General features: G+C 40.8%; 1 protein-coding gene across 2 annotated transcripts; it reads right to left on the bottom strand.

Annotated features, from left to right (window-relative positions):
- Positions 1-3310: 3310 nt before the first annotated feature.
- LOC117503771 (mesoderm-specific transcript homolog protein-like) lies at positions 3311-18431 on the bottom strand. Of its 2 annotated transcripts, none has more exons than XM_034163013.1 (12): positions 18386-18431; positions 18056-18246; positions 13403-13482; positions 13190-13267; positions 12140-12276; positions 9547-9605; positions 9340-9380; positions 9194-9264; positions 8601-8702; positions 4119-4195; positions 3827-3890; positions 3311-3563 (listed from the first exon to the last, which is right to left on the bottom strand). In XM_034163013.1, the coding sequence occupies exons 2-12, from the start codon at positions 18207-18209 to the stop codon at positions 3446-3448; spliced, it is 981 nt and encodes a 326-aa protein (XP_034018904.1). In that variant the 5' UTR covers positions 18210-18246; positions 18386-18431; the 3' UTR covers positions 3311-3445. The 2 variants fall into 2 exon arrangements, with proteins under 2 accessions (XP_034018904.1, XP_034018905.1); XM_034163014.1 differs by having other exon boundaries at positions 18056-18240; positions 18386-18415.
- Between the last annotated feature and the right edge of the window lie 1403 nt (positions 18432-19834).

Raw genomic sequence — 19834 nt, 5'->3', positions numbered from 1 at the left:
TCTATCCTCCTTAAGGTGCTCTGACACTTGCACGCCTTTGATTCGTGCACTTCCATGCACTCTGCCGTGCAGGAGAGCAACTCGTAAATGGTCAGCAACTTCATGCACGTGCGCAAGAAAATTCTGAAATATTCAAACTCTCCATCACGCATTAATTACGTGAACATTGTGCAAACAAACAGTGTGAATTGAGTGATTGCATCAGTGCCCGCATCAAAGCGCAGCTTGTCCGAATGAGAAGATGTTAAAACCTATCGCAAACATACTTTATAGCTGCTCACAAGAAGGAAAGAACATGCAACTGTTTTACCACGTCAGTACAATATACACACTACAAATAATTACCTTTTTAGATGGTTCCAAATGCTTTTTCCACCTCATTAAGCGCACGAGAGAGGACAAAAGCTGCAGCTGCAATGGTCCTCTGTGATTCCGGAAGCGATTTGAGGTGTTTTTCAACAGCCATCTCAGAGAAAATGATTTAATCTGCTACGAAATTATTTTATAAACGCAGCATCCAGTACACAATGTGGGGTCCAGTTCGGATGAAGTGAGTGCGAGTGCGCGGATCAAAGTCGTGCAAGTGTCAGGGCACCTTTAATCATTGTTTCAGCTCGATATCTGATTCAAGTAGTTCTGGGTGTTGCACTTAGAGGACGACAGAAAACTGCTGTAGAAAGTTGTCCCAGGAACGAGGACAAAGCCAATTACGGACTGTTAGTGTATTACTGCTGCATACCAAAACAGTAAAGTCAGCTTCTTTTGTGCATGGAGTGATGGAGACCCATTGTCCTTCTAGTAAGAAGTGAGCTAGTACTCAAAAATATGAAGAGCTGAATATGTCATAATATTGGTGTTATTTATGGATAATAAGTGCCACACTTCCATTTTTTTTAAAAATATATTTGTAAGTGCTCTGTTTTGTGGAGCAGATCACATGGTCTAAACACCTCCTAAACAGGCACACAACAGTCTCCTGTACTAAATTTGTACAGTAGTGTTCAGAATAATAGTAGTGCTATGTGACTAAAAGATTAATCCAGGTTTTGAGTATATTTCTTATTGTTACATGGGAAACAAGGTACCAGCAGATTCAGTAGAATCTCACAAATCCAACAAGACCAAGCATTCATGATATGCACACTTAAGGCTATGAAATTGGGCTATTAGTGTAAAAAGTAGAAAAGGGGCTGTTCACAAAAATAGTAGCATCTGCTGTTGACACTACAACTCAAAACTATTATGTTCAAACTGCTTTTTTTAGCAATCCTGTGAATCACTAAACTAGTATTTAGTTGTATAACCACAGTTTTTCATTATTTCTTCACATCTGTGAGGCATTAATTTTGTTGGTTTGGAACCAAGATTTTGCTCGTTTACTAGTGTGCCTGGGGTCATTGTCTTGTTGAAACACCCATTTCAAGGGCATGTCCTCTTCAGCATGAGACAACATGACGTCTTCAAGTATTTTGACATATCCAAACTGATCCATGATACCTGGTATGCTATATATAGGCCCAACACCATAGTAGGAGAAACACGCCCATATCATGATGCTTGCGCCACCATGCTTCACTGTCTTCACTGTGAACTGCGGCTTGAATTCAGAGTTTGGGGGTCGTCTCACAAACTGTCTGCAGCCCTTGGACCCAAAAAGAACAATTTTACTCTCATCAGTCCACAAAATATTCCTTCATTTCTCTTTAGGCCAGTTGATGTGTTCTTTGGCAAATTGTAACCTCTTCTGCACGTCTTTTATTTAACAGAGGGACTTTGCGGGGGATTCTTGCAAATAAATTAGCTTCAGACAGGCATCTTCTGTCACAGCACTTACAGGTAACTCCAGACTGCCTTTGATCATCCTGGAGCTGATCAATGGGTGAGCTTTGCCATTCTGGTTATTCTTCTATCCATTTTGATGGTTGTTTTCCGTTTTCTTCCACGCGTCTGTGGTTTTTTTTGTCCATTTTAAAGCATTGGAGATCATTGTAGATGAACAGCCTATAATTTTTTTGCACCTGCGTATAGGTTTTCCCCTCTCCAATCAACTTTTTAATCAAACTACGCTGTTATTCTGAACAATGTCTTGAACGTCCCATTTTCCTCAGGCTTTCAAATAGAAAAGCATGTTCAACAGGTGCTGGCTTCATCCTTAAATAGGGGACACCTGATTCACACCTGTTTGTTCCACAAAATTGAAGAACTCACTGACTGAATGCCACACTACTATTATTGTGAACACCCCCTTTTCTACTTTTTTTTTTACTAATAGCCCAATTTCATAGCCTTAAGAGTGTGCATATCATGAATGCTTGGTCTTGTTGGATTTGTGAGAATCTACTGGTACCTTGTTTCCCATGTAATAAGAAATATACTCAAAACCTGGATTAATCTTTTGTCACATAGCACTATTATTCTGAACACTACTGTATTTAATTTTTTAATCTACACAGAGCTGTGGACTTCATATTGCACGTGTGTGCATGACAAAGATACACAGTACAGTTCCCTCACACCTCTGTGCTTGAGATAAATGGCAGCAAACCTCCATCAATGCACGTGTTCACATGAGATTTTGGATGTATCGTTTTAAAGAAGGTAAAAGGTGCTGAAATACTGGCATCAGTGTGCACAGTCCATGTGGCTCTTTTAAAAGCGGATTTAATTACTTCACCCCACCTCCCCCAGAGAAAGCCCTGTCTGACTGAATAAACTATGCTATCAGTGATTCATCAATCATACATGCACGCAAGACAAGATTTTTATGGAGGCAGCAGATGAGGAAATATTTTTGCAGCTTTATTCGCTGACCACAATTCATGTTAAACAATCGGATAAAAAAACTAAATGCGTTTAACCCAAATTTAAGACTGTATTATCCAAGTAGTAATAATAATTAAATTGAACAGTTGTGTCAGTGAAGTGGCGTCAGAGTTCAGTGCATCAGTTTTATTTGTAATCATGTGGACATGTAATCACATAATTGCAAACATGTTCAGCCAAGTCCAGCTGGATTGCATCCCAGACTATTTCTTCATGTTGGGCGACGCTGGACTTTGGGGTGTAATGCGTTTGTGTGCAGTCCAGAGCGTATACTGCGAGTACACCCTTCATTGTCATGGAAGTGTGACACTTTATGTCCAGTAAATGAGTGATATTAGTACGTTATTGCATTATTAGCTCCAGTTATAACATTTTTTTAAAGGATTTTTTTTTAACCCATCCAATAACGTACTGACTGACTGATGGCTGAATTAGTCTGTGGTTTGAATTGTTCGTTATTTTAATGAGTATGGTTGTGAAAAGTGAACTTTAACTTTCAGGCAGCTCAAACTCTGCGGCAAAACCAATAATCAACCATCGGCGACATTCCCCCGCTGCCGGTAGAGTCTAGTCAGTGTGTTCTTATTTGAGCATCACTGAGCATGACACTGATGTTGGCGCTTCAGAAGGAGTGAATAAAGTTGAAGTAGGCTTTGAGGAAGCCGGTGGGATCTTCCAACTGAGGGTAATGACTGATGTGTTCGTCCAAAACAGTGAATGTCGACCTCTGAACCAGCTGCCTGCAAAAACAAATATTTCTCAAAACTGCTCTGCACTGAAACCAAAAACAACAAAAATAGTCACATGGCACATTTTGTGAGCTTGAGCTTATTCATTTCTTTAACTTATTATGCTATTATTTTGAAAGTTTCATGCTGGTTCTTTTGGTGTCGTGTTCAAGCTTCTTAAAATGATTTCAAGAAGTGACTGATTCTTCTTCAGATGTCACTGATGTTTTGCAGCATAAAGAAGGTGACGAGGGTGGGGGGGAGGTGTGACTCACTGGTACAGACTGATGAACTGGGGGTGAGGGTTGACTGGGTCCATGGGTCCATAGATCATGTGCACTGCAACACACGGGGGACAACAGGAGTCAGGAAGGGATGGAGGCCTCAAAACTACATGAGGATGAGACACGAATTTAATCAACAGTGATTCAGAAGAATCTACTGTAGAGTCCACGAAGCGTGTGTCAGCAGCAGCTTCACTGCTTCAGATGGACTCTGAAGCTGAGCATCGCACCGGGTTAATCCCCCCTGACAGAAACCTGCACGTCGTGATGAAACTGTACTCACGAGGGATGGAGGTGGAGGTGAGCGCGCCCACCCACCGCTCTCTGTGCTTCAGCCGCTGGTTGATGTACTGCAGAATACTGAGACACAAAGAGGAAAGGAGCAGATTGTCACATTTTATTCTCACAACACTCAAAACCTTCAAGTGGTTCACAAAAAAGTGCCTCCTTGCTCAAAGCAAGGCCACGCCCACATTTTAAAATCCACCAATAAAAAAAAAAAAAAAATTTGAACTCACATCTGTAAGATGAACCACTTCCCTTCATATTAGCATGGAAAACACAACCTTGACCTCAGACCGTGATTGTTGACCCACAGATCCAGGTTGGATCAAAGTCACATTACAGTAAGTGTTCCTGACCTGACGGTCACATTAGATACAAGTGACAACTTGTTTTCCATCAGAGTGGGAGTTTTACAGCAACAAAACACCCACTCAATGGTCGCTATGCCTCCAGCTAGGCGGGGCCAAAATAGGCAAGAAGTTTATTTTATGCAAATGCTGAGCGACATGATACAGCGACCACCCATCAGCGTAAACGTCAGTTGGCTGCTCGCTCAAACAAAATAAACCACGTTGGCGGAAAACGCCCCAAAACAGCTTATTTCTGCATAAATCTCACGTTGGGCCAATTTTTTCCCTCTTTTTTTTTTTTTCCCCCTCTAAGGTGAGAGAGAAATAAATACAGTGGATAACTCCACTTCATGTATGATTACTGGAAAAAATACGCAACTCAACTTTTAATGTCTACAACAAGGTAAACCGCAGTCCCTAAAAACGATTTAATACACATCTGAACACAAAGAACCCTTCTTTCGAGTTTATTGGTGGATTGCAACCCAACATCGTGCATTACCGCCACCTACTGCGGGGGAGGTGTTTGTACACCAAGACTTTATTTGAAAAGTGATGCATGTTAAAATATGAACTGATGTGTTCAAAAAGAGAGCCGTTCTAAAACCAGTAGCCAGCCGTGCCTCACCTTGGATTGCGCAATCACTGGGCTGACTGCTGGCATGCTGTCTCACTACTGTTTTGTAAACTTTCCCCTTCACTCTTGCTGATATTCTTCGGTCACAAATCACTCCTGCCACCTTTCTCCACCCACTCCACCCTGCCTGCACTCTCTTCTTCACCTCTCTACCACACTCTCCATTACTTTGAACAGTTGACCCCAAATATTTAAACTCATCTACTTTCACCACTTCTACTCCTTGTAACTGCACTATTCCACTGGGCTCCCTCTCATTCACACACATGTACTCAGTCTTGCTTCTACTGACTTTCATTCCCCTTCTCTCCAAAGCATATCTCCACTTCTCCAGACTAGACTCAACTTGCTCTCTACTCTCACTACAGATCACAATGTCATCTGCAAACATCATAGTCCATGGAGACTCCTGTCTGATCTCATCTGTCAACCTGTCCATCACCACTGCAAACAAGAAAGGACTCAGAGCTGATCCTTGGTGTAATCCCACCTCCACCTTGAATGAGTCTGTCATTCTAACTGCGCATCTCACCGCTGTCACACTATTCTTGTACATGTCCTGTACTACCCTAACATACTTCTCTGCCACTCCAGACTTCCTCATACAATGCCACAACTCTTCTCTTGGCACCCTATCATAAGCTTTTTCTAAGTCCACAAACACACAATGTAACTCTTTCTGTCCTTCTCTGTACTTTTCCAACAGTATTCTCAGAGCAAACATTGCATCTGTAGTGCTCTTTCTCCGCATGAAACCATATTGCTGCTCACAGATGTTCACCTGTTTTCTAAGCCTAGCTTCTACTACTCTTTCCCATAACTTCATGCTGTGGCTGATCAGCTTTATGCCTCTGTAGTTACTGCAGCTCTGCACATCACCCTTGTTCTTGAAAATAGGAACCAGCACACTTCGTTTCCACTCCTCAGGCATCCTCTCACTTTCCAAGATTTTATTAAACAATCTGGTTAGAAACTCTACTGCCATCTCTCCTAGACATTTCCATGCCTCCATTGGAATGTCATCTGGACCAACTGCCTTTCCACTCTTCACCCTCTTCATAGCAGCCCTCACTTCTTCCTTGCTAATTTCTTTTACTTCCTGATTTATTCTCACCACATCATCCAGCCTTTTCTCTCGCTCATTTTCTTTATTCACCTTCTCAGCACACACTCTTCACTTGTCAGCACATTACCATGTGCATCTCTTACCACCCTAACCTGCTGCACATCCTTTCCAGCTCTGTCCCTTTGTCTGGCCAATCGGTACAAGTCCTTTTCTCCTTCCTTACTATTCAACTTCTTGTACAGCTCGCAATATGCCTTTTCCTTTGCTTTTGCCACTTCTCTTCTCGCCTTACGCCGCATCTCCTTGTACTCCTGTCTACTTTCTTCATCTCTCCGACTATCCCAAAACTTTTTTGCCAACCTCTTTCTCCTTATGCTTTCCTGGACCTCTTCATTCCACCACCAAGTCTCCTTGTCTTCCTTCCACTGTCCAGATGTCATACCCAGTACTGCCCTAGCTGTCTCCCTCACCACATCTGCAGTACTCTTCCAATTGTCCAAAATTGCTTCCCCTCCAACTAGTGCTTCTCTCACCTGCTCGCTAAATTTCACACACCAGTCTTCCTCCTTCAGCTTCCACCATCTGATCCTTTGTTGAGCTCTCACTGTCTTCTCTTTACCTCTAAAGTCATCCTACAAACAACCATCCTATGCTGTCTAGTGACACTCTCTCCTGCTACCACCTTACAGTCTGTGATTTTTTTTTTTAGCTTGCATCTCCTATAAAGAATGTAGTCCACCTGTGTGCACCTTCCTCCACTTTTATATGTTACCCTGTGCTCCTCCCTTTTCTTAAAGTAGGTATTCACCACAGCCATTTCCATCCTTTTTGCAAAATCAACTACCATCTGTCCTTCCCCATTCCTATCCTTGATACCATATCTACCCATTACTTCCTCATCACCTCTGTTCCCTTCACCAACATGCCCATTGAAGTCTGCTCCTATCACCACTCCTTCATGCTTGGGCACACTCTCCACCACCTCATCTAACACACTCCAGAAATCTTCTTTCTCCTTCATCTCACAACCTACCTGTGGGGCATATGCACTGATGATATTCATCATCCCTGTATGTCACCAATAAAATGGTGAAACACTTTGGTTATATGAACTTAAATTCCATAGTTTAGCTGATGTACATAATGTACAGTGTTTTTTGTCAACAGCTGTATGTGTGTGTAACATGTTTCGTGTGCTGAGCAATCAGAAAACAGCTGCAAAAAGGCACCAAGTGAGGCATGCAGTTCTGCTGCCTCAGGTTAGGGGGCACTAGTGATCCCAGGGATTATTCTTGCAGCAACTCCTCAGCTGCAAAATAAGTGACAGCAAACTCCAATTTACAGTTAGCAAGTTAAGAGCTGAAGTTAAAACTGAAACAATTTTCGAAACTGGACTTTCAATCGAAGCAGGAGGTAATAATTAAAGACTGTGAGACAGAAGACCTGCTCTTTTCAAACGGAGTGGGACACACGTAAAGTCTGGCTGTGTGGACGTCCAGCAAAAAACAAAAACAAAAAACAAAACACCTTTTCTGCTGCCTTCTTTTTTCAAATTGTGACTGTCTGGACTCAGATGGGATATTGTGACCTGAAGAATTTTCTCATCAAAAACGAGCAGTCGACCACTAGCATTCAAAGTCAGAACGACTTTCTTCCCCGACAGTGATCTCCAATGAGACAGAGAGACTTTTAAAACTAAAGGAAGACAAGGAACACTTACAAACAAGTCAATGATGCTTTTGTTCAGAAGGAGCGGCACATGTGGGCTTCATTTATAAGTAAAGGTAAGACTATAATTTTTTTTTTTTTTTTTTTCTTTTTTAAAGAAAGGTGCTTTTTGTATGCTACAGTTTGTATGTGTAAAGAATGGTGATATGAGATTTTAAACATAACCTGTTAACTGCTGCCAATCAAACAGTGAATAAGCTACTCTGGGGTTCATATGTTTGTAAATCTGATTGTGATGAAGTCGGTGCCTCACCAGTCAACCTCACCGCATGTCACTACTGGCCACGCCCAGGGAATGTCCATCAAACAACAAACTCCAACTGTTAGTCATTCTCATATGTAGCTAATGTGACCGTAGGGTTAGACATCCCAAATTCAGATTATTATAAACATACGGGATATGACACGAACGTCCGTTTAAGCCTTATGTCCCTACCCCTGAACCGTAGGACCAAAATACACGTCAACTTTATATCACAAAGGAGGAAAAGAAGTCAGCAGGTTTCAGAGCTTTTATTTATTTATTTTTTTACTACCTTTAGTTGTAACTTTACCTCTAAATCACTTTAGTTTTATTAATTTCCTCATTTGACCCTGATGGTGTGAAAACAGTTTTAGCCGCTAATTGTCCAGATCATGACATTTGGTGTTTTTGAGTTTCGTAAATGTATGAACTTTTATTAAATAAAGAGCGCGTACCTGTCCAGAACCAGGTTGCCGTCATTGTAACGTAAACCAGTCCACATGTCCCAGAACTCTGCGTCTGTGGGCTGAGTGTACGGACCAAACACTTCCCCGAGCCTGTCAGGTCAACAACAAACAAAAACAACAAAACAGTCTCACACATTTATGTACGGTTAAAGACCAAAATGAGACAAACAAAATTCAATATAGTTCATATCCCAATAATAACTAAAATCTACATCAGGCATAGTGAGTTTTAAAACATTGTTTTTGAAAAGGTTGGCAATTCAATATTTGCTGATGTTTGGTTCCTTGTTAGTATTTGTAATTTCAAAGTAAAGGTTTACCAGAGCTGTAACCATAAATGCACTTTCTTGTGAAGCCAATGCAGGAAGTAAGCAGCAAAATCTAGGACTTTATTTTATAATTTCCTGCCTTTACATTTTTTTTTATCTGTAGCTGCTCCATAACTTTTTGATTTCTAATTTAGACCAAAACTTTCCACAGAACATTACCATATTTGCTTCAGTGATTTTTTTATTTTTTATTTTTTTTTTTTAAAACGACAACACGTAAAACTTTGGGATGAAATGCCGGTGGCGTTTTACCCTCTGGTGAAGATCAGGTAGTTGGTGAGACGCGTCAAAACTGGAGCCAGAACAGTGGAGTCTTTGAGAAGCTTTAGGAGACAAAACATGGTGAAGCACATGCACGGACAGTACAGAACATGACATCAGTGCATGAGGACGTTTACCATCTGCAGCAGGCGAGGGTGATGAGTTTCTGGGAACAATCCTGTTGGGAAGAAAAGCATTAAAGTTTAAAAGAAGTTTAAAATCTTTTCTCAACATCACAGCAGACCAAAATCAAACACAGGAACACGATCACATGTTCAAGAAAAACCGACAGTGATTGTGGATCATATTTGAATAAAAACGAAAGCTTTCATAAGGCAGCGTACCTCCGTTAGACAGACACAGGCTGTTAAAGGTCAGGTGACCCGTCCGGTTCTGGTCGCTCCTAGTTTGGACAGAGACAGGAAACAACAGAGCAGAGAAAGTCTTTTTCCCTCCTGCTTTCTTTCTTTCGTTTTCACTTCATGGGTGTAAATCCTGCAGATTTTCCTTCTGCAGGAGTTTCCTGAAATAAGGAAGGATTTTCTTCTGGAAGTAAAATCCAGAAGAAGGATTTTCCTTCTGGATTTTGAAACGCTTGATTTTAAAATTGAAACAAATCTGTGATTGTATCCCTGCAGGAAAATCCTTCTGCAGAAGGATTTTCCTGCAGAAGGAAGAAATCCTTCTACAGGATTTTCCTGCAGGAAAATCCTTCGTTCTGTAGAAGTATTTTCCTGTAGAAATCCTTTCTGCAGAAAGGAAGAAATCCTGCAGTTTTCTGGTTTTCTTTAAAAATAAAGATAACAGCTGTACTGCCTTAGAAAAAGAACAATCGGGTGATTCTTAGACTACAGGCACTTATGTCCTTTGATCATATTGTATGAAAAACAGAAAAAAGGGGAAATTTCACACTTTTATAGTTATCTTTACAATGAAAGTGTGTTAAGAAAGTTGTTCTAGTAGTCTATGATGACTTTTTCACCTTTTTTCAGCATCATTATATGCAAATATTGCTGTTTTGTGCTTGTCCCACACCCAGACTTTTGATCTTCAATGATAAAAATGAATGCTAAAGAAATGTTTTTTTATAATGTTTTAAAATATATCTGATTAAAATATCAGTAAAATAATCAAAACATAATTGGGGTATTCAATGTCATACAACTGTTGTGATTTTTTTTAAACAAAATGTAGTTGTCTCACACTACTGCCGTAATTTCCACCACAACACTGTAATGTCCTTTTAAACAGTTTGTATGAAAGATTGTTTGGGTAGTTTCTATGGAGATAAACAGTGGCATCAGAGCACATGTATATAGTGCCAAATCACAACAAACAGTTGCCCCAAGGTGCTTTATATTGTAAGGCAATGGTGTGGTGGAAATTACATTTACAAGGCCAATAGTGCCCATAGTTAAAGAATCACCCAATCATTCATTCATTTCCTGCTGCTTATCTGGGTTGGGGTGGCAGCAGACTGATGCCCCGGTTACAGGTCACATGGCGACAGCTGGACAAAGGATTAAAAAGTCAAAAATCATTGATAAAAGGTGGATGAAAGATCCTGCAATTTTCCCATCACCAAAAAGCCTGCGCACTCAAACAGAACTTAAAACAAAATTCATGGACAATGTCTGCAAAGATTTCACAGGAGGATTGAACGAAAGGAAGAAAACCAAAAAACTAATGAAAGACAAATGAAGCAAATGTCGACCTCGATGCTTTAAAACTGAAACATTCATGATGACTTGACTGAAAGGGGGCGTGAAACCAAGTGCAGCCAGCCTTGTCCTCATTTCCACAGTACATGTCGGTGCGAGATTTTGTTTGTCTTCATATTCAGAGTTCTCGCGGCATGTCTGTACCTTGTTGTACACTTTATCTGTGATTTTACCTGTCCTGAGGAGTACCTTTGACAAGTCCATGGTGAACTGTCCGTGTGAGACGAAGGTTACTCCTGAAGACACGCACATGCAGGCCAGCCACAAATAATTGAAATGTGCGTAAACAGTTAAAAGTAGTTAAAACGTTCTTACCGCTATTGTTTCTGTATGAAAACGTTGTTTTTTTCATCCCAAAAATGAACGATTCATTAGTGATACAAGGATGTTTCGTTCAGCTCCTTGAAGCTTTAGTTATTAATTCGTTCAGATATCGTTGCGTTCGTCAACCTTCGTTCAATACATCGGACCTGAGAGGTTAAACGAAGTTGGACAAAACAAAACGCTAACGTTACGAAAGCTAAGAAAAAGACAAGAAACTGTCAAGAGCGAAAGCGAAATGAAATACGGATGAATTGAGGTTCGTTCAAATTTTTCGACAGTTTAAAAATTCTGGCGAAGCGTCAGCAGCAGGAAAGAAGCTGAACGAAGGTTCAATGATGCCTCTGAAAGTCATCTTGTTTCGTCTGGGCTTCGGTGCCCTTGGTGCCGTGTGACCGGAGCTTAAGCAGCTGTAGGAAAAACAACAGCTCAAAGAAATCATTGGCTGCTTTCCCACCAGAGTCATAGTGGCCTGATGCTTGACCTCTGACCTTACAGCCCTTTCTGCCACAACTGCTCCCCCACGAGACTCACAAGTCATCTTGTTTGGAACTTGACTGCAATGCAGCCTTTGATCACAACTCTGATATTCTACTGTTTTTCAAAGGTAGAAACGACACAGAATGCTTGGAATTTCAATTAGAGAAATTTTTAAAGGTGAGCTAAAATATGGACAGATTGTGCCGTCAGTGTAATCCCGTTACAGTAGAATTGCCTTGCATACTTCAGCCAACGCCAAACACGTCTTGCTACTTGCCCTTAATCATGATGTGCACGGGCTGTTTTGTCCACATTCGTTTGGGAAAATACAAAAATTTTGCAAAATAAATAAATGAATAAGGTTTTTGACAACTGCAGACCATAAAACACACCACTGGGTGACACACACACACACCTGTAGAGCAGCTCCAGAGCCACGGTGTCGCCGTAGTCGTGGGACAGCAGATTGAGTCGCTGGTTGTTCAGACCTAAATGGTTGACCAGAGCTTCCACCACACTGGCCTGCTCGAAGATGGAGTATGCGTGCGGTCGCTGCCATGAAAGAAAGATGGTTGCAGTTAAAAAATAAGTTCCTTCAGCTTCTCCCCTTTTGCTCGCAGTTGCCACAGCTGATCACATACAGATCTGTGTGGTGATCTGGTCCAAGTTTTACGCCGGATGCCGTCCCTGGCACAAATCCACATTACATGGAGAACGGCCACGTGTGATCTCGAAGCGGAAAAATTACGTCGGATGAACTCTGCCACATAACTGAGCTTGTTCACGCGCTGCCCAAGTTATGTCAGACATTTAATTGTCCCGTCAACTCTTTTTTAAGCAAACTGGTTCCACTGCTGCACACAGACAGCTGTGCGTCGTCACACACAGACTCTGAGATGTAATGATCAGGAGTTGCACTAAAGTGAACTTTGTGTCAGCGGAGAATAGCGCAATACTGTGGTCCACCTACAATGCAAGGAGACATTTACTCTGAAAGAAACAAGCAGGAAGTCAACTGTTAAACTCCTGAAATATGCAAATGTCTACAATGGATTATTTGTTTTTTAATTCTGTGTACAAGGAGGTGGCGCCTCTGTGCTGCTGGAATAGCAGGCGGTCAAGCGCGATAAGCACCGAGATACCAAAAGTGCAAAATACAGATGCTAGCAGCAACCGACCTTGACAAATCGTGTCGAATGAGCAAGCTTCACCTCCCACATTTTTGCGCACTCAGGTGGACAACCCCCAAACTACCTATTCATGAAGTCAAACACGCTAAACGGACAACACACGCCATTACACACGTCTGAAAGATGCAACCTCCAGTTCGCTTTGAAAACCAGCATGCACCGGCTTGTTTTGTTTTTTTGCAAGTGTTGTGGTCTTTGCACACATTTTAACACACAGTAAATAAGTGAATTCTCTGGAAAGTCAAAGGTTAGGGTGAGTTCCTGCATTTACTCACAGGCTTGTCGCTGAAACCAAAACCAAGAAAGTCCAGAGCAATGACCCGATGGAAGCGCTGCGTCAGTGGCTCCCAGATCTGTGACACACACACACACACACACACACACACACACACACACACACACACACACACACACACACACACACACACACACGTTGTCAGTCTGCTCTAACAAATACAATGTTTGCATACATACTGCAGCTGCGTCACCTTGTTCCAGTCGTAGCTGGAGGTGGGGAAACCGTGCAGCAGAACCACCACATCAGAGCTTCCCAGAGCACCGAAGGAGTCTGCTTAGGACACACGCACACACACGTCCATAAGTATTTGGACAGTGGCACACTTTTTGTAGTAAGTAATAAAGACGGACCCGTAGTATCGTGAAACCTTTAGTTCAACAGGTTTAACATAAATGTCGCTGTCTCGCCATTTTCAGAGGCCAAAACTAATTCTACTGCACCCAAAATCGACCCAGAATGCATTGCTTTGCCAGTGTATTTTTATTGTTTTCAATCAGACCTTTTTCCAGTGAGTCCCATTCTTTACAATGCTTGACGTCCACGTTTTATTTATGTGCGTTTCTCTCCGTGTGTCTGTGACAAAGCCACGCAGGTTTATTCCATTTTGAAAGAGTCTGACCACAAAGGTTTGGAGAGGACGTGACGGGATAGCAATCGCAGTGGGACAGATTTGACTTTAAAGCAGCTAGCACCACTAGCAGTTAGCAGTGTCTATTTTTACCAATTTATTGACTGTGACTGGAAAAGAGAAAGACGCAAAAGTTAAAATGATGTTTTAAGACCGTCACGTGGAACTTTTAAATATGAAAGGATACGCCATGTGATGCAGGAAGAGTTGGACATGAATGAAATGAAATTAAATTCAATTTAATCAGCTTATAAAGTGCCAACTCTCCACAAAAGCTGCCTCAAGGCGCCTCACACAAAACATTTCAATATAAAATTTAAAATAAATAAGTAAAAATTCAAAAAATCAGGACGATATTCTCCGTGGCAGCTGTGTAGCACTTAAGAAGTAAAATCAGCGGGATGCAACTGTGTTGCAGGGTTTGTATTTAATATTTCTTATAGTTTGTCCAGTCTGGTTTGCAATTATTGGATTTTTTTTTTTTTTTGCTTGTTTGTTTTTTTTTTTTTTTTTTTTTTTTACCTTGGCTAAGGCAGTTAGAGCGCAATCGGAAAAAATAGCTGAATGTAAATTGCTTAAAAATAAAGCAAATAATAATTGTGCAATATAACCAAATAGGGTAGGTCTTATTGGTCTTTACTGCAGCTTCCTTCAGTTTTATCTCCATTAAGTATAAAACATTCAGGGTGGAAGGATACGTCACATACGGTGATAACACTGTATTGTGGGGCCTGTATTGAATCATATCATTTTCTGAAATCAGTATCGCGAGCCTACAAAAAGTCACCTGCATGGAGGAACTAATGATCTCCCACCAAGGAATCTTAAATGAAAAATAAAACACAAAACATCATCAGTACAATTTATACTTCTTTAAAGGTAAACATTCACCACAGTTTAATTAGTGTGAATAGTATGTACAGTGACGTAGAGAATTGTGATACGTATATTATATGTATCGTATCGCAGAGCTAGCGTATCGTTACACCATCCCTACAAACAAACAAACAAAAAAAAAAAGAAAAAACAAAAGGTGTATTGGGCTGAGGTCAGGTAACTGGCGTGGCCATTAAAGAATATTTCATTTCTTTGCCTCAAGCTCTTGAGTTCCTTATTGTTGTGATATTTTTGGGGGTCTGAAGCTCCGTCCTATCAGTTTGGCGGTTATAATCATTTGCATAAAATAGACCTTTCCTCTATTTTGTCTGTGTGTAGCTGGTGGCGTAGCGATCCACTTGTCTCTTGTCACTATAAAACGTGCTCTAATAAAAAGGAGTGGCAGCTGGTCGCTTTGCCACTGTCTCTTGTACAACCCCTGGCAAAAATTATGGACTCACCGGCCTCAGAGGATGTTCATTCAGTTGTTTTATTTTGTAGAAAAAAAACAGATCACAGACATGACACAAAACTAAAGTCATTTCAAATGGCAACTTTCTGGCTTTAAGAAACACTATAAGAAATCAAGAAAAAAAGATTGTGGCAGTCAGTAACGGTTACCTTTTTAGACCAAGCAGAGGAAAAAAATATGGAATCACTCAATTCTGAGGAAAAAATTATGGAATCACCGTGTAAATTTTCATCCCCCAAATTAACACCTGCATCAAATCAGATCTGCTCATTGACATTGACCCTATGCCATGACATTGACCCTATGTGTCTTTGCAAGTTTTTGCTCTATGGCAAGATGCATTATCATCTTGAAAAATGATTTCATCATCCCCAAACATCCTTTCAATTGTCCAAAATATCAACATAAACTTGTGCATTTATTGATGATGTAATGACAGCCATCTCCCCAGTGCCTTTACCTGACATGCAGCCCCATATCATCAATGACTGTGGAAATTTACATGTTCTCTTCAGGCAGTCATCTTTATAAATCTCATTGGAACGGCACCAAACAAAAGTTCCAGCATCATCACCTTGCCCAATGCAGATTCTAGATTCATCACTGAATATGACTTTCATCCAGTCATCCACAGTCCACAATTGCTTTTCCTTAGCCCATTGTAACCTTGTTTTTTTCTGTTTAGGTGTTAATGATGCCTTTCGTGTAGCTTTTCTGTATGTAAATCCCATTTCCTTTAGGCGGTTTCTTACAGTTCGGTCACAGACGTTTCCTCCAGTTTCCTCCCATTCGTTCCTCATTTGTTTTGTTGTACATTTTTCGATTTTTGAGACATATTGCTTTATGTTTTCTGTCTTGACGCTTTGATGTCTTCCTTGGTCTACCAGTATGTTTGCCTTTAACAACCTTCCCATGTTGTTTGTATTTGGTTCAGAGTTTAGACACAGCTGACTGTGAACAACCAACATCTTTTGCAACATTGCGTGATGATTTACTCTCTTTTAAGAGTTTGATAATCCTCTCCTTTGTTTCAATTGACATCTCTCGTGTTGGAGCCATGATTCATGTCAGTCCACTTGGTGCAACAACTCTCCAAGGTGTGATCACTCCTTTTTAGATGCAGACTAACGAGCAGATCTGATATGATGCAGGTGTTAGTTTTGGGGATGAAAATTTACAGGGTGATTCCATAATTTTTTCCTCAGAATTGAGTGATTCCATATTTTTTTCCTCTGCTTGGTCTAAAAAAGTAACCGTTACTGACTGCCACAATCTTTTTTTCTTGATTTCTTATAGTGTTTCTTAAAGCCAGAAAGTTGCCATTTGAAATGACTTTAGTTTTATGTCATGTCTGTGATCTGCTTTTTTTTCTACAAAATTAAACAACTGAATGAACATCCTCCGAGGCCGGTGATTCCATAATTTTTGCCAGGGGTTGTAGCTAATGCAACCAAGGGGGTGATGGGGTTCCAGCCATGCCTGACAGCATAAAGTCTTTCAGGGTCCCAGCATCCCTGCCGCGCTCCGAGTGGTTCCGGTTTGACTCCCCGGTTATAAACGATGAAAGTGGCGCCACTGAAGGTATTAAGATGCAAGTTTACATTTATATAGATTTTTAAAAAACTTTTTGAATGCCAAATCACATCCAAGTTATGTGTCATCGTAGTGAAAGACAGAAACAGCCTGAGCAACATTGTTAAAATCTGTTCAAAGGTTATCGGAGTGAAACAAAGAGACTTACGCTCTGTCTGTAATCAACAGATCCTCCGGAAGGCTGAAATCATCTTGTCCTTGTCAGGTCGTGTTCTTGGTTTTTAAAGTCCTTTATACCTTCGGCGATTCGACTTTTAAATGCTCCGTAGTTCTACCATGTTTTTATTTATTTACTTATTCTTGCTTTTCATTTTAACTTCTTAAGTCTGTTTTATTTATTTTTTTAGTTTTATTGTTATATATTATGTTATTGTGTTTTTTTTAAACGGATTGCTCAAATGAAATTGCCACTTGTGGGGATTAATAAAGTTGTTGATTGATTGATTGGCTGACCGATATTCCCATTTCAGAATATCCTTATTTCCCAAAACTGAGAGGAAACAACGACGGCATGTTAGCACGGGGCGCAACCCCTCCATGCACAAAGGTAGAGGTGGGCGGATCGATCCTATTATTGATACCAATGCTGGTATTGACATTGAAAGATCCTCGTGTAAAAAGATTGATACTCAAGCTTTTTTTCTCTCCCGCACGCACTGACTGTTGCGCACGCAGATTCATCAAAGTCTACTCTGTCTGTAAGAGCAGCGCTGCGCTGTCACACAACACAGAGCAGCACACCCTTGTATTGTGGTTTGTCAGCCCTCTACCTCAGGAGATTTTAAGTTGTGTTGAGTGATATTTTTTAAACAAAAATGTTGATTGTGATAAAGTATTTTACTGTCACGTACGTTTGGCGAAATTCTATCGTAGGTCTTTTGGATCCTTTGGATGTATGAAGGATAAATATGAAAAAGTATCGGTATCAATATCGGCGATACTGGGCCTGTATTTACTTGGTAACGGATCAATACCAAAATTCCCGGTATCGCCCACCTCTACACAAAGGATCATGGGACCCTGAAGTTGAGAATTGTAAATAATGCTGTCAGTGCACCCTCTGGTGGACAAACTATGTAATGACACCATTTCCATGAGTTGAACTGTTTTTCCTGCATTGTTTATTCAGCTTTTCATATCGGCAGCCATAACAGTGAAAGGCACACATATTAGTGGAGTGCTAATCCTAAGCGTTAGAGCTGTGTTCAGGTGCAAAAGGCAGGATGATATCAAACTTAGCTGGACATGAGTCACGTGCTGCTGTGCACTCTGACCTCTGTAAAAGATCCGCTTGCCTCTGAAATGGAACACGTCCCCGGTCGCGTGCCACTTCTGCAGCGCAGGTGAGAGCTGTGGGGGCGGGATGTGCAGGTAAACGGCCACCAGGGGGACGCAGATCAAAGCCACGTGAATCCACCACTCCGTCATCGTGAGCTCGGCGGTGGGCGGAGTCTCATTCCTGCCTCTGACACACAAATTCTAATTAAACGCACACGCGCGCTGACGCGCTGCAGCCTGTCAGATAGAACAGAGCCGCTGCGGGGCGGACGGCTGAGCGTTTTATATCACTAACGATAATTACAGCAGGTTTTAAGAGCGCGTACAGAAATATTTCGACCTGTCGCTTCACTCCGGCGGAGCGACAAAGGCGGCTCACTCTGCACTACTTCCGGGTTCAGAAAAAAAACAAACAAACGCGAATTTAATAGTCAAAACACCATACAAAGTGAAATCCCCGCCCCATATTTCAGCATAAAAACAATTACGCAAGTGATAATAGTCGTCGTTTAGCTCACACACGTCGCTATCACATCCCAGTACGAGAAGGCCAAGTGATATATCTCAACAATACACAATCTCTCAATGCTGCCGGAGTAGTGAAGCGGCTCTTGCTGCCCTCTGCTGGTGTGGAGGTGCAGTTACATGTATCTGACAAGATTTTTTCTTTAAAGTATTATTTATTCGATAACTGTCGAACATTTCATAACTCGTTTCTATATTCCTTCAGTGCTTTCATTTTGTCATATTTAGCTCCTTCTTACATTACTCTTCCAATAACAAAAAGCTTGACATAAAAGTGGAAGGGAGTTAAATTGATATTATGTAGTCATTTTGTTTGTTAATACCGCGCAGAAATCTAAGCGATGGGATTCCACTAGATACCGGAATTTTGGTATTGATCCGATACCAAGTAAATACAGGCTCAGTATTGCTGATATTGATACGATACGTTTTCATATTTAAGCTTCATAGATCCAAAGGATCCAAAAGACCTAGGATAGAATTTCACCAAACATTGCACATGACAACAAAATACTTTCGTTAAAAAAAAATATCACTCAACAGAACTTTAAACAAAATCTCCTGAGGTAGAGGGCTGACAAACCACAATACAAGGATGCACAGCTCCATGTTGTGTGACACTGCGCTGCTCTTATCGATATCGAGTATCGATCTTTTTACACGAGGATCGTTCAGTATCAATACCAGTGTTGGTATCGATATTATCGATATTAGGATCGATCCGCCCACCTCGAGATTCCACTGAAAGGTTAATCAGGGTAAAGTTTAAATTCTGGGGGAGAGTGGAGCCGGTTACATAAAGATAGTCCCCACACCTTTTTTTTTCTTCAATATTATTACTTAATAAAACTGACACACTTTAATTACAAGTTATGCACTTTTATGTGTTAATGTTTTATGTAGGCAAGGGAAGTCTGACAGTTGTTTTAAATCCACCTGTGTAATTACAGTTCATGGGCAATAATGTCATGGTGATTTTGAGCTTTTAATGATGTCTTTGACTGTTCTTTTGTTAGGGTGGAATGATTGTACAGCAAATATCATTAATGGCTCTTAAAAAAAGAATTGGGTGCACAAGTATGAAAGCATTTTGGATCTTCTCTAATCCACTTATAAGGAACAAACAATATTTCTAATCCAGCCTCATCATTTCACGACCTACACAAATATATACACAATGGCCATCCCAAAGTAGCAGCTTTAGCCAGGTAGGAGTCAACATTTAAAATTAACCAATCATATTGAAAAGT

Source organism: Thalassophryne amazonica, chromosome 22 (genome assembly GCF_902500255.1).
Source record: "Thalassophryne amazonica chromosome 22, fThaAma1.1, whole genome shotgun sequence".
NCBI lineage: Eukaryota > Metazoa > Chordata > Actinopteri > Batrachoidiformes > Batrachoididae > Thalassophryne > Thalassophryne amazonica.
The sequence above is the reverse complement of the archived record's forward strand: the minus strand, read 5'-3'. Positions and strand labels throughout refer to the sequence as shown.